The sequence below is a fragment of the Gadus macrocephalus genome, chromosome 16 (assembly GCF_031168955.1).
Source record: "Gadus macrocephalus chromosome 16, ASM3116895v1".
NCBI classification, from domain to species: Eukaryota; Metazoa; Chordata; class Actinopteri; order Gadiformes; family Gadidae; genus Gadus; species Gadus macrocephalus.
This window is the reverse complement of record NC_082397.1, coordinates 13,834,037-13,850,087: the sequence shown is the minus strand read 5'-3', so window position 1 is coordinate 13,850,087 and position 16,051 is coordinate 13,834,037. Positions and strand designations below refer to the sequence as shown.

General features: G+C 45.6%; 1 protein-coding gene across 1 annotated transcript in view; it reads left to right on the top strand.

The window, feature by feature from the left end:
• Window positions 1-1,081: 1,081 nt before the first annotated feature.
• The window catches only part of LOC132474667 (rho guanine nucleotide exchange factor 17-like), a 57,604-nt gene continuing 42,634 nt past the window's right edge, over window positions 1,082-16,051 (top strand). The window contains exon 1 of the mRNA XM_060075491.1: window positions 1,082-6,859. Coding sequence (XP_059931474.1) covers window positions 1,580-6,859 — 5,280 coding nt within the window. The 5' untranslated portion in view covers window positions 1,082-1,579. The remainder of the gene's footprint in view (window positions 6,860-16,051) is intronic.

Genomic DNA, 16,051 nt, shown 5'->3' with positions numbered 1-16,051 from the left:
CATGTACCTGGTTAGTTACAATGATGTGTATAGGGCTTGTAAATTGTGACCTCACATCCCAATGTGTCATTGTTGAGAAATTAATCCTGAAATTATTTATCATTATGGGGCAACATTGATGTGTTTGAAAGGACCAGAGTGTTTCTAATGCGAGTCAAGGCAAAACGAAAAGCCTATGTATACTTACGTTGTATTTAGGATTTTGCATTACTGCAACTCTCGAGCCATGGCTATACTCTATATAGCCATCCTTGCATCTTAGTGAGAAGTGCATTCTTGGATAGGATTAATATAGACCATAGCCACCGTTAGATGGGTCAAGTGTCACAAGTGTACAATGGGTTCTCAAGATTCTACTGTCATCTAAAGTTTCACTTATGCTGTATTCTAGCTTTATTCACTTTAACCAAGTAGTATCCACGTTGAATGATTCACTTGCACAACAATCTCACAGGTATTATCTTTCTTTTGGTGCCACTATTAGATTGGGGAGATATACTCTATTCACTTTGGATATGTCATTTTTCAGAAGAAACAGAAATAGGCCTCGTGATGAAGAGGTTATACTATGTGGGACATCATTGTTAGAAGGGCTATGGCAATTAGGCATATGATGTGGACACTAAACTTTAGCCTATAGTTTATTAGGTTATGTACCATTATAATGATTATAATACAGTCACATTAGAACTACATAATAGAGCACAGACACATCTACTTGTCTGACATGTACTTTGTACTTTGAGCACCCCCTGCTGCTGTCAACTATTTCTTACTCTGACAGAAGATAATCAACGAATCAGCTAGAGGGCCACAAAGAAACACTTGCACACTTTTACCTAACGACACAAATGTTTCCCTATACGAGCCACCGTTGCAGAACACTATCGAAATAGATGAACAAACAGGCCTGCACGAACCTCTGCTCTTCTCAAATAAAGGGCCTTGCTGTCTGTGAGACTTCCTTGGGCCCTGGGGCTATAATTATTTTTGGTTTGTCCACACACAGTATCTGACTTCGCCCATCAAAAAGAAATGCTTTTCCTCTCTATCCCCAAGGGGGCTATGACAGCCCCTGCAACCCTAGTCCCGCCCACCCCTGCCCTATCTCATGCATTAGCATGCAAAAACATTAAGTCACGGAAAACCAAATAATGTCAAAATAAGGAGTTCAGTACCATTCGAGCACTACAGTAAAGGATACCTGGCGCCCCCGGGCCTGTGGACTTTGAAATGGGACAACGATTTGAACATGGAGGGAGTAAACAATGAAAGAGTTGCTTGTGCACAGGTTGGACCGGGGACAGTTTGGATAAACTTCGAGTCCTTTCTTCCTCGTGCTTGGATGCATTTTGGGACCAAAAGCGTGTAAGTTTTTGACCCCATATTTAATATTTAACTTTGCTCTTTAACTTTAAAACAGCTCTCTCTCTTGGCTGGCCTCGTTCCAATAATCCAATTATTGAAGGGACAACTCTGTTTTGTACGGCTTTATGCGGTGGAATGGACCGTAGTCAACTTGACTCGCCTCATCAATGAAACAAGAATGTGGATTTAATCACCAGGAACGAAATGAACAATGGCAAAAAGAGAAGACGGGAAGAAAAACGCGGCCGTGTGTCGTAGTGTCTCGTTCAAAAAGTTGGAGTCTTGGAGTGTCAACAGCAGCAGCAGCCGTAACGATAGGCAAGTTAAATCAAAGGATTTGGATGCTTGTGGCGTCGCCCTTCCCCCTTTGTCGACCACCGCTACCACTACTACTACTACTACTACGGAGCAATGCACGGCTGAGAAAGTGGAACCCTTGGCGACGCGTAATGTTGGCGTTTCAAGAAAAGTTTCCAAAATCACTGCGACCAGCGCCGGCCTCCCCACCGCAGACCGAGGCTCCTCCACTCCTCTCTCCTCTCTTTCCCCGTCCATTCGCCAGCTCACACAGAAGTTCAGCAGCGCTGGCTCTGCTGGAACGCAGATCACCGCCTCAGGCGATAGCAGGGTGACCGAAGGAAGAGCGACCCTGCCCCAAGCCAAAGGCACGAGGAAAGACCCTTCACCCCTGCGTTCATCTTTTCATGAAGATATTAGCAGTGGGTGTATTCACAATATTGACTCTGCTAACATTCCTGCTGAACTTAAAGATGCGGGGGAAAAGTTAAACCCTGGCACAGACTCTTTCTCAGGGTCGGACTCAGAGAAGGCAAACCAAAAATGGATGTGTTCAAAGCTGTCAACCGAGCGTAGAAGTAGTACAAGTAAGAGAGATTACACAAAGGTCCACCCGCGCTCGTCTGATATTAAGAAGGCTTTGACAACGGATCGGTCTGAGGATGTTTCAACTACCGAAGAGACTCCTCCAGCTTGCAAATCTCAAAGGAGTTATTTGTCAACGCGCCACGGTGAGTTTATTCCAGTCCATTCTGACCACTGGCCAAGCGTCACAAAGATCCGGCAAATTTTCAGTGAAAGACAAACCCGTTCTGCACAGCAGCCCAAGACGACTAATGAACCTGAAGAGAAATTAAAAACGGGGCTTAACTTTCAGTTTAGCACTAAGGATACTGCCTCTCTCTCAGACAAAAGTGACAAGCATTCAGCTAGTAGCTCTGGTAACGAAGCAAGTAGCCTTTTCCTTCCAGAAAAACAACACTTCAAACTTGGAGCTCCGGCTAGAATAAATAGTGGGGCGGCCGGGAATATACTTAAAGCAAATAGGAGATTAGAAAAGGAAATGGACTTCTTTTCTGATCCTGACCTACAGCAAGACCCAAATGAAAAGGAGTTAGATTTAGAAACGCATAGTAATATTAATACGAGCAAATCCATTTTTCAAGACAGCAGTAGTGGACGCTCTTTAAGAGTCGACCAGCCTACGCACAGAGCCCCGAGTCCTAACTGCGACAGAGAGCCTGCTTGGAGGACCTCCAGGACAACACTTCTGACATCTGACCCCGACCCTGACCTTCATTTTCCTGCGCCTACTCCTTCTCCTCAGAGTGGTCCGTTGGGCAAAGCCACCTCCTCTGTTGTTAAACAGCCGAGGGAGAGAAGGGAGAGACAGGGGGTCGGGCTGCCCAGGGATAGTTTACATTCTTCAAATAGCTCCTCCAGAACACCAGCCCCCACCTCCTCCACCACCACCACCACCTCCTCCCCCTTTCCACTAAATCCAGCCCTTGCCTCCTCAACTGCAGCTCCCTCCTCCAAGGTAGACGCCCCCATCAGCATAATCTCCAGCCTGCGCTACAGGTTTAGTTCCGGAGAGGAGGAGGAGGAGCACATCAGGAAAGGTAGAGGGAGAGGTGTAGGCCGGAGTGCGTCCTGTGGCCCTTTGCCCTCTACCTCCATTAGAGGAGGCTGGGGGGTTGAAGAACAAGGAAGCAGTTTCTACCGCGGTAAACATGGATGGTGCGTGGGCAAGAGCGTCGGTAGATCTTCCGGCAGCGAGGAGGACAGCGCGGAGAATTTAGGACCGCCCAGCCGAGACGCGGTGCGCCGGCGCTCGCTGCGTAAGAAGAAGAAGGTTTTACTGCCGTCGGGCCGATGCAACAACGATCGTGATGGTGAGTCAGAAGACAGCGACAGCGAAACAGGCATGACCATGGAACAGTTGGAGCCTCACCACCATCAGTCAGGAAGTCCTTTCCCGAGCCGGAAGAAAAAAGAACCCGTTGCAAGTAATTCCCGAAGGCTGGCGCAGCGATGGGAGTGCCTTTGCGCGCCATCGATGGCCACGCCGCTTCCTGGTGTGTCACGCGTGTCAAAGGTCAACATTCCCTCCTTCACCAGTCCTGGCGGCTCCCAGAGCAGTAGCCGGTGCTCTAGTACAGAGACGCTCAAGGAGGAGAAGCAGGCCAGGCGTGGACACCGAGCACAAGTCCACAACACCATGAGCTCCAATGTGTCCATCTCGTCTATGCAGAGTAAAACCTACCATGGGAACTCTACCATGTATCGCTCCCCAAGCTTTGGACATGGGGACAACTTCTCCCGTGCACCTGTGTGGGTACGCCCCCAGGTTGTCCCGACAGTCACCCCCCCTTCCACCACACCGCAAAGGGAAGGGCCCGTGCCAGATACGGGTCAAGGGGCTGGGTCCACGGTATTCAGAAGAACATTCGCTGGGAGAGAAATAACGGAGGACAAAACAAAGCATAGAATCTCTATGTCCAACCCTGATATTGCCTCGGATACGATGACTCTCCTCAGCTTCCTGAAAACGGACCTATCAGATCTCAGGGTGCGTAAAGTTGGAGGAGAGAAGCCCAGTGGTGCTGAGGAGAGGTCAACGTTGTACAGACGGGGGTCACATAGTCTTGGCAACCAGTCTGGGTGTCGCCCGACTCTAAAGGATCTAACCGCTACCCTGCGGCGTGCTAAATCCTTCTCCAACTCTGACAAATCCACCTTGGGTGTGCCGTGTTTTTCCACAAGTGGCACCTCTAAGCGGAGCTCGTCAGAACAGCGACTTGACGTAGAGAGGGATGAAGGCAGGCGGTCCATTAGTGACCGGGAGGTAGAGAGTGATGGGGGTGATTTTAGGGTAGGAAGAGAAAGAAGAGCAAGGGATTATGGATATGATGACAATGACGATGTAACGCCAACCCCGCTGCAGGACAGATACATACAAGAAGCCAGACAGGTTATGCGAGATATCTGCCAAATGAGTGCTAGAGAGGATGATGATGACGACGACGACGACAATGAAAATGTTCATGTCACGGACGATGAAAGGGTAGAGGATGAGAGCTCCTCTATAACACCAACAGGGCAGGAGAAGGAGAGAGGGGGAGGGAACATGGAGGATGAGGTGAGGGACAGAGAAAAAAGTGAGGGAGAAGGAGAAAATGGGAGGAGGCTGAGTAGCAAGAGGGACAGCGAAGCCCCACCATTGGTGAAGAAGCGGGAGAGCTGGAACCGAGAATGTAGCGAGGAGAGAAACCAGGAGAGCAGAGAACAGGAGAGATCCATGCAGAAAGGTGACTCTGAGGAGAGCATGTTCCACGACCGCTCTGTAGATGAACTGTCAGGTCATGAGTCTAGTCTAACTGATGAAGGAATAGTGACGGAGCCAGAGACTGGTCTCGGGGAGATCTCTGAGAGCTGTTTTGCAGGGCCAGCTGGGGTTAATTTGGGGTCAATGATAGCTAGGGATGTGCTGGGTAAGCCTGTCACCACATGGAAGCAATCAGTTCTACACCAAGGGGATGTGTTGAAGAAGGAGAAGCAAGACACACCAGAGAACGTTGTGAGTAGTGCAACTCAACAGATCCCAATACCAGTAGCCTCTTGCGCACAACCTCATGCCCTAAGGGCAGAGAGTGACAGCATTATAATGGATATGAGCAGCCCAACGTCAGTAACAAATAGCAAACCTTTTGAGGCGATCAACACCAGCAACACTGAAAGCCAGGAAGCCTCAACTCCAGCGGGGAAATGGGAAGGGGGTCTTGATGCCCCTGCAACTCCTGGGGCCGTTAGGCGGCGCAGGAAGTTCTCCTCTACTGGTAATAATAACTCAGACTGTAGCAACGGCAGCAGTGGAGAGTCCACCTCAGTGTCATCCGGGAATGGAGAGGCTACCGTCTACCGTTCACTCAGTGACCCCACACCCCAGAGGCGTTGCTTTGTGGCTGGAGAAGGAAACGGCAATTTCTGCTCCATGGACAGCAACCTTCTGGGGTCTCTGTCCGTCAAAGGGGTAGGAAGTGTGACCGAGTCCTGCCCGGCCGCTGGGCTGTCTGAAAGCAAGGGCAGCGTGGCCAGCGATCTGTCGGTGTGCAGCGACGGTGCTCTCTGCGACGACAGTGTCCGCGATTACAGCGGGGTGATTCGAAGCATCGTGGCTGAACCGGGGGCGTTGGACAGACTCATGGTGGACGACCATGGCAACGGCAAAGCTCCCAAAAAGAAATCGTTCAGTGACCCTAGTCGACGTAGCGACGCACAATTGCTGTCTCCGAATGACCCTCACTACAAAGGTCACTCTAATAAAAATGAGCCAATCAGTGAGCTGGAGCAAGCTGGCCAGATCCCACCATCCAGCAGTGAGCCGATACTAAGTGGGCAAAGGGAGAAGCTGTGGACCCCAGAAGGTGAGGCGATCCAACCCTTACCCCCGCAGACCCATCCCTTCAACCCTGGAAGCAGTAGTAACAAAGCCAGGAAGTCTCGCTCCAGTTCAGAATGTGCTCTTGCCTCTGGGAACCACGGCGATGAAGATGTTAATGGTATAGATGAAGGGGTGGGAGGGAGAGTGGATGAGGGAAAGAAATTTAACTTTGACCTCAAACCGGCTGAGGCTCTCTCTCCAAGATTGGGTCATCAGACGTCAAGAAAACACCACGGCTGGTCTGCAAGCGACGCTCATTTAGAACCTGGAGAACCAGATGTAGAGTCCCAAGAAGATCTGGAGGGCCAAGACGACCTCACTCCCCCACTCCCTCCCCTCGCCCATTTGTCCAGACCCGAAACCAGAACCAGGCATGTCCGCCACGCCAGCGAGCCAGCTACGTTCATGCCCATCTCTCCCCCTGCACACTCTAAGCTGCTGAAAGAGGCCAACCGCTCCAAGATACCACCCACCGCAGAGCCCTCACTCCCGAGCAAACCCTCGGGGGATGAGGCCCCTTCTCTCGAGGACGTGACCAAGAGGTATATACTAGCTCTGAGTTCCACCGAGAAGGAGGCAGAGTGCCCAGGCCCTCTTTCAGGGGCCAGGGATGGAACTGAACGGTCCATGTATGTGCCAGAGGGGCCCAGTGAGACCCCCACTTGTGAAGTTATGGACACTGGGGCGCAAAGAACTGCTACTGAGGACCCTGCATCCCTGCCTCCCATTCAGCGGACGAAGCCAAAAGTGGTGAGTTATTTCAACTTCTTAATTTCCTGTTGAGATGGGCATAATGTGGCCCATTATGATGGACTGCGTATAGTGTGCATGTGTATACATGTGTATCTCTTTCCCTCCACCTGCATGGAGACTGTGTGTCTGTCCGTCTTGTGTACATTAGATGTCAGTATGTTTACATTGCTATACTATTTACGGTTGTAAGGACATTCAACCTGCGTCCCCTGTGAAGCCGCTATTTGTCAATGTGTCTTACTAAAAGAAGGCTTTTTCAAGCCATGAATGAAAAAAAAGAAAGGCAATTTAAAATATGTTTTTGAATTGACCAGACGGAAAGAAAAATACGTTCTGGCTGAGATTCCTGCTATGGTGGCTCATGCAATGAATGGTTTGTTGTTTTTAAAATGACAAATAGTTGTAATGCCGAAGTTCAAAGCGTATTTTGGTTTGGGTCTGTCTTAGTGGTTGATTCATGGACAGCTGGCCTTTGTTTAGATGCCGTAGGTACGCATTATAAGTTATTACAGTGACTCGTATGATTATTTTAGATATGGTGTGCATTTTCAAGGAGCAGCCCATACAAAATACAATACAGCATTAGCACTGTTATACAAACACAAGTAGATATACTTTCATACGATATGATATCATTAAACAAGTCTCACACAGATGACATTGAGCAATTGATCAAGGCATAGCACGTGCATGTATTATTGATTCACTTAATATAATGTCCCTGTATGACTCTTTGTTTGGGCTTCAAAGCAAATTTGATTGCTGATATTTTTGAATCACAATTTACAACGGAGACTGGGATTTTGAGGTGTTTTTTTTAAGCAATTGTGTATCTTCACACATCTTGAACTTCTTTGTAACAGAACCTGTGTGTTGTCTGAAACTCTAAATATTTGTCCAACTGTACTGACTAGCTACCACTTTTTTCCACCACTAATATTGATTGTCAATGGATCAGGCAGGACAGGTAAAATACACAGTTTTACATCTCGTTCTATTGAAGGAACTTTGCCACAGCAAGTTTACACACACAATAACACACACAGACACACAGTTTCCTTGTTTCTGTTGTTGGGATGATGGAAGGTGGATCTCTGAACACAGGAAATTAGATTAGCAGAAATAGGAAGTTGGAGACAGCATCCTTTGTCATTTAAGTATGTGTGTATATCAAGTAGCTTCTTCGTGTTTATTTTACAAAATGATTTATATAAAAAGAATTTCATCTTTTGATTTATATATTTTAATCTCTGGTTTATTTGGATTAAACAGACCATTCTTTCCTGTGCCTCTGGCCTCCAAGTAAAAGTGTTAGTCTGGAAGATATCAAGAGTTTGTTCCAGGGTCTGTGAGGGCCCTGTTGTGCCAACTTGCTGTGTTTAAAACAGCGTGGCTCACACACTTCCATGCAGTTCCGGTGCTCTATGACTCTCCTCTTTTATTTTGATTTAACGCAACAGAAGCTGTGCCAAGGCAGACTGAAGTGCAGGCATGCCCTGTTGAAAGAAAGAAAGAAAGAGAAAGAAGGAATGATAGAGAGGGAGAGAGGGAGGCATCGGGACTTTGCCTTTTCTGGAGGCATCAGTGAATCCAACTTCCCCAATTGGGCATCATTCTTTCTCTGACTCTTTCTTCTCAAACTTTTATCAACATTTTCCTAGTCCTCGCTGAACAACAATGATAGTTTAAGTTTGACCCATGTGACAACATTCAGTTTTTTTTTTTTTTTTACATCTCGGCCTGCATCCTTTCTAATATTTTGCATTCTTTTTTTATCAGTTGTTGTCATGTCTCTCTCTCTCTCTCTCTCTCTCTCTCTTTCTCTTTCTCTTTCTCTTTCTCTCTCTCTCTCTCATATCCACACATTCATTTTCCCCCTGCGTCTATCTGACGCATAGCAACAAGGTGAGTCATGACTACCCTGAGACTTGGTGAAAGACAGAGAAATAGTGATCTGGGCGAGCGGGAAGGGGAGAGCAGGGATGTCTGGGACAGGGCGAGGGAGTAGGGTGTCGGAGGTGGTGGGGAACTACCGCAAGTAAACAAATACACAGATCTGAGAAGGTACGGAATGGGATTAAGGTCCGTGGGAAATCACCGGGACACAATGACTGAGATTAAAGGAAGAAGGAAAACTGGAATGCTCTATTCAAGTCTTAGTCATGTTGTTCTTTTATGGTTTACTTCGCAAAACTAATTCTTATGTAGTACAAACCAAAGCATTGTTATAACAAGCATCATGATATCATATAATGGAGTACAGTGGCTATCTTCACCATATGAATGATGAGTTTTAAGAAGTGAAAATTTTTATTTGCACTTCAATAGTTTTCGCTTGAAGGTGCTGTCTGTCGAAGTTAGTGGCATCTGGCGGAGCTGGTGGGAGAAGTGGAATATAATATTCATAGGTATGTTTTATTTAGTGTATAATCCCATGAAGAAAAGATCCACTGGACTGAGCCCATTAGATCTAAGTAGGGAGTAGTCTGGTCAACATCAACAGAGCCCGCCAGGTTGCCCCACCATGTTCCTACAGTAGCCCAGAACTTAAAACACCTTGCCCTAGAGAGTATGTGTTTAAATTTTATGGGCAAAATCCCCATTTTACCTGTAATCTATGACGTATAGATAGGCTAAATAACTGAGAAGGGAAAGTTGAGTGTACGTCTTTTTCAGAGATGCCATTGAATACACCTGTGCTAAATCCACCATACCCCCCTCCCCCCTTGCTCTCTATCTTGCTGATTTTACAGTGGACTGTGGCATACACCTGTGCCCCCCCCCCCCCCCCCCCCCCCCCCAACTCAATCAGAGTGAGGAGAACACCCACGTCGAGTCCAATACTCCCCCCTCCCATCGTGAGTGTAGATAGACAGGAGAGGAGGATATACATTTCAAATCCCATTCCTCCGGCTTTGTTGCTGTTGGCTCCTATATTGGATTTCACCCTGTAAAAATCCATCCAATTGCAGCAACAGATAAACGGCTTTAACCTTTCACGCGTTCTGTCCTCTGCCTTCACGTTATTTGCTATTAAAACATCTTCCAAAGGACACACTTTAGTTTGACAATCCAGAAGACGCCACTACCTGTCTGTACAGTGGACACAGTAGTTATGTTCAGTGTTGACAATATGAACGGGGAGGGAGGTGGGGAGGGAGGAAGTATTTTGGGATTATTTTGTAAGAGGAAGAAGTCAATCCATTTTTTAAGTGGTATTTTAGTCTGTTGAAAGGACATTCTATTGGCACACATCAAAGCACACGCACAAACGCGCACACAATCCCACACACTCATCCACACACATTATGATAGAGGAACTCTTTTATCTTTTTAAGGTCATCACAGTTTGGGCTTGAGCCAATGAAACGAGGGTTGATGAGTGAGGGGGAAGATGAAGAAGCACGGATGGAAGGAAAGGCACTATGTTGTCTCCGATTATAGTTTCTGTGTGTGTGTCGAAGATATTGGTTTATAAGGTTTATCATTTACAGGCCATGGAACAAACTTGTGGTTTAAGGCGTTGGCTTACTTTGGTTTTCAGTTGGGGTTTGTAAAGCCTACAGAATCCTTGTCCTCCAAGTTCAGCTTTGTTACGACAGAATGCACCTTAACACTGAATTGAATAAATTAAGTAGCAGTGAACGTGAGATTAGGTTTGGTATTACTAACATATGCTCATAAAAAGAACACTTTTTTTAAACCAACCGCAAATGTATATACAAATGAAAGGAATATTTTGTATTGTCCCTCCCTGGGTCCACCCTGAGTCCTTTCTAACATTACAGCTCTCTGTATCTACCCATTCTGTTCTCATTCTTCTCTGCTGGCTCTCTCTCTCTGTCCACTCTCCTAATCTTGGTCGTCCAATATGGGGATCCACCCAGAATAATTACAGGACGCTCTTCTTGTGTAAGCAGGCTCCTCTGGTGTGTGTGTGTGTGTGTGTGTGTGTGTGTGTGTGTGTGTGTGTGTGTGTGTGTGTGTGTGTGTGTGTGTGTGTGTGTGTGTGTGTGTGTGTGTGTGTGTGTGATTAGATTAAGCTGTACAAGTTTGTCTTTGTTCACAGATAAATTGTGACGTGTGTCTACGCATGTCTTGCTATCCTAGTTACTTAAATTATCATGTATTTTTCCGATTTTTGATCAGGGCTTCTTCCTGGATTATCATGGCTGAAAAAAGGCTTAAAAAAGGCAGTTCTATCATTGTTAATGGGGTCAAACATGCATTGCAAGTTTATTTGGAGAAATCGAAGTGATGTTACAGTTAACAGGTAATAAATAGTAATGTAATGATTTTCTTTCTTCACTTCCGCAACCGTTTATTTGCGCTCTCATGTTTTGGCTGATCGTTTCACAGTTATCTTTTCCACGTCAAACATAAATAATGACACAATTATACCCCTAACACTGGACATGACATAGTTTACAGAGTGGTCGGACACACACACACACACACACACACACACACACACACTGTCTTGCACCCTGGTCTGGGCCCTGGCCTAAGTGTGGGTGGACTCAGCTGGGTTGGAGACCATGCTGTCACCATAATGCCACCATTATGATCCCTTTCATAGTGGAGCCATTCTTCCTCCTCTCCTTCTTCTGTTTGTCTGTTTTCCTTCTCCTGTCCCTCTCCGTCCATTTCACTCTGCCGTCCCAGAAGCCTTATGGCGACAGTGCGCCGTTTTGGGTCATGCTCCAGCTGTCAGTTGAGGAATTCTGGGTGGAATGGGAATAGGAGCGGAATGATCCGTAAAAGCCGGAGCACCGTCACTGAATGGCTGCTAGGCTCCAGGATTAAGGCCCAGGGAGAGGAGAAGGATGTGGGGGGTTGGAGGAGAGGGAGCAGAGGAACTAAAGGCCCCGCACAGGCAGGTGTTTGTGTTTACCAATCTGTGTTTGTGTTTACCAATCTGTGTTTGTGTTTAACGTGGTTCAACACTCACTGCGTCCATAGTCCACAGGAGCCTAGTAGTGAATTACGTTAGATATTTTCTCCTCATTGGCTGGTGTTATATTCGAGTGTGCTCTGTTTCCGTGGATATGTGTTAAGATGGCTGTTGAGTACTGTGATTATGGTGATTGTTGTGTAGGATTATGTTAAACGATATGGTGATGTTGTGTAGGATTGTGTAAAAAAGGTTGAAGGTTCTGAAATGAGTTGGAACGGTAATGTAAATATCCACATATTTCTAAAAACCACATCCATGCAACCATGTTTAACTTATTGAAAATACAATACATTCCATGGCAAAATGTTGTACTTTGGAAACCATCTCTGGATATTTCTAAGGTAAAAACGTCTGCAAAAGTTTTGGTGTATGTTGGAGAGCACAGATTTGTGACCACTGCATCAGAGGCTCAACCTCTCTGCATATTGAACTACCTGATTTGCTGATTAGCCCGTCAGTGACATCATACAGATTTTCATCAAAGCACACTCTTGACATGGCATTACATCGCCTGCAAACACGTGGATGACATCATTGTACACACGCACGCACGCATGCACGCACGCAAAACACTCAAGGGAATATTATACAGTGAATGAATGTTGCTTATATGCGGTAAATTACACTGTTTACCCGTATGGAGAGTGAGTGGTGGGAAAAGAATGAACTCCAGGAGATATTTTCTTAAAGACTGTTTCAACTGGCACCCTATTTAAACACTCAATCTATTTTTTGATGACGAAGGCAACATGTTGTTTCCCTCTGCTCAGCTGCTGTGTGACGAGCACTCACGCAGTCTTTTGTGTTTTAATTGTTTTGTCTGTTTAGATTCTTTGAAATCCGAAAGAGTGAGCCCTTTCCTTTGGCCCGGGGTCTCAGGTGGCCCTCGTATCACAGAGGGGGGCTAGTTGGATGAGGAAAAGAAATGTTCCCCCAACTGCCAACCTTTGTCCTCCCTAAATGTTTAAGCTTTTTAAGAAAACTGTGTGTGTGTGTGTGTGTGTGTGTGTGTGTGTGTGTGTGTGTGTGTGTGTGTGTGTGTGTGTGTGTGTGTGTGTGTGTGTGTGTGTGTGTGTGTGTGTGTGTGTGTGTGTGAGAAACAGACGAAACAAGTTCAAGGATCAAAGTACATGGCAACAGGCACAGCTAGCAACCCCATTTCTCTCTATTCTGTCTCTCTGTTTCTCTCTCTTTCTCTCTCTGTTTCTCTCTGTTTCTGTCTCTCTCTGTTCTGTTTCTCTCTCTATTCTCTGTTTCTCTTTGTCGACTTGTTTTTCTCCCCTCTACTCACGATCCTGATTTTATGGTATCATCACTTCCTCAGTACCCTTTATTAATGGTTAAAGCCAGCGGCCTCTGTGGCTAATGGCAGGCTTTCATGGTCACATTGACCAACACACATCTTGAAACTGTGCACGAAGTCTTTGCACATTGGGAAACGGTAAAAGTAATTTAGGAAACCAATTTACAATGACCACAACTGTGTGTGTGTGTGTGTGTGTGTGTGTGGAGGTGCAGACTTTGTTTAGTGGACTAGGTTGCCACTTATCTGCCGTGTGTATTTTAGCGATACGGTACTTTGACAAACACCCACACTGTACTAAACTGTTAATTGTTGAATGTTTTGTAGTGGGAATAAGAGCGTTTAATGGATATTATCAACAGTGCCATTCTCACATCAGAGCATGTCTGCCAGAGCCTGCAAGTGCATTACTTTGACTCACCTTGAGAACCGAGTATCACCCTTGGGTACACTCCTGGGAAACTTGTGGAAATAGCTGATTAACACAGCGTCACCTGAAATGAACCGTGTTATGTTATGGTGGAAAAGATTAGAAGAAACAATAGATGGGGAATATGAGTCAAACAGAGCGGATGTTTTAGGTTGATGGACTGAAAGCTAAACTCTTTCTCGGGCCGGGGTTATTGCCTTTTGCTGTGCTCTGCTGCTAGTGCAAAACTACTCATTGATATGCTTTCCTATAGACGGCACTTGTTTACATTTGTTCCTTTGGACCAGTATAACCCATATATAAATCATTAACAGTGCGATCAAACCTCGCCGATTTCCGCTGTGCGACTGAACGCTTTGGCAGTAGAAACGTCCACAAGCTTGTCTGCGTAGGATGAACCTTTCCAGACGTCGAGAGGAATAGCACACGTTGTATCTGTGTGTATGCGCGGACCTACAGTCCCTGGCTGTTTACTGTCCATTTTTCCAGCATCGTTGTGCAATGCTAGTCCCTGCTAGCAGCCATAATGATTACCATAGGAATGATGATCATGGTCAATGACCATGATCATCGATTGCGTGTGTTTGTGTGTGTGGTAGGGCCATATGAGCTTAGCCAAAGCCCCTTCCCCCCACTCCATAACAAAGTGACAGCCAGATGATTGTTGGTAAATTGGACCATCTCTTCCAGAACAATGTAGTCCTTCGCTCCTCAATAGGCTCCTTTATATTATCTTTTTTGGTCAACATTTAGCTGCCATCTCAATCGTAGTTCTTCTGAAATGGGTTTTGTGAAAACACGATATCCCCCCCCCCCCCCACCCACCAGGAAAATTGCCTTTATTCTTAATCCTTTCTTACCTGCGATTCCCTGGGGGATTCCACTTTGTTTGCACATTAAGTTTAACAGAGGCTTTCTAGTTTTGAGTAAGATATTGACATCAACTTATGTCCATAAGTAGGAAACAAGTGTAGAATATGGAGAACTAATGGAGAGTTATTTTGGAGAATGGGTTAGCTGTCAAGCGGGGAATGAATAGCCTGGGAACCAGACGAATCTGTAAGCTCATGTTTGATTTCGTATGGCCCCCCCCTCGTTCAGACAGATTTCCAGCCTACCTGGCCCATGTCGGACCAATCACATAAGTTTATCTTCTATGGGGCGGGTTTTATGTTGGAGAGCCTTATTAGAGCTTATATGAAGTCTGAACAAAGGAGAGCCCTATAGGAAAGCCTTTGAGGCATTTTTCATGAAAAACCAAGATGGCTGTTGTTGGTGCGAAACACTTTTCTTTGCTCTGATTGGTTGTAGGTATATCAAATTGTGTCTAGAGGCATTCTGAAATTGAAAAAAGGAATTGAGTAGTTTGAGATTAATAAACATTTGCAAATTGGCCTGACAATGTCAGGCTAGAGAATGGCCGCTAAGCAGTAGGAACATTTATGTAAAATCTTTCATCACAATAGTTGACAAATTAAGCACATTTTTGCTCTGGTTTAGTTTTGCCAACTTCTTTTACTTTTATTTCTTTCCTGAGATGAAAGAAGCTCTTCATCAATTGGCTGACTTTGAGGGCAGTTGTATTCGGCTATAGAAATGTGCATATAAAAAGATCCTGCGATTCATTGTTAGCCTCTACGATATTGTTGTTCAAACGCAGTACCAATCCCTACATCGTTTTTGGACATTGCCATAAAAAGCAATGAAAAATAAAGCTGTGTTGTCCAAAATTCATAATGATTTACCGGTGAGAATACCAATGATTTAATGGTGACTAACTCTTTAGGAACCTTATGAAGGCAGGTAGCAACTGGAAACTGTAGAGGCATAACTACTTATGCTTGATACTATATCAGACTATGTCTGAGTGGTAATATGCGTCTCTTCGGGGAAACGGGAGATATCTATTTTCCTTTGAGGGTCCCAATATGTCTGAAATGTGCTTGAAGATGGGCCAACATCGGAAAAACACTTTTCCCAGCCCTACCTACGCATTGTCCTAATACTTGCACTGGCAAACGGCCTAAAACATAGCCTGGCAGATGTCCACACGCTTGTTTTGCTGATGATATCGAGCTGTATTTAATAGCATGGAAATGTCAATGTGGGCTCTTAGTACAACGCGATAATTCAGCTCCATGTATGTTCTGTTTTCTTTCCCATCGCACCATCCCTCCTGTGTTTTTACTTTTCTCCCTGCCACTGTATACTGTATATTATATAATATAACAAAAATGCCATAAAGTTTATTAAGGGCGTCTTGTCTCCAATTTTTCAAACAGACTTGAACGCATATGCTTTATATTGGAAAAGTATTTTGTCTTTGGCTTTTTAATTTGAAAAACCTGTGGCGAGGTGAACAAAACATAGACACTGCCTTTTAAGGCGCTACTTTGTCACTAGTTATTGCGGGAGCCATAATTATCTCCATTGAAAGGGCGTGTCAGGAAGTGGGTTTTTTGTGGGGGGGGAGGCATTTGACAAACTACTTTTTTCCTC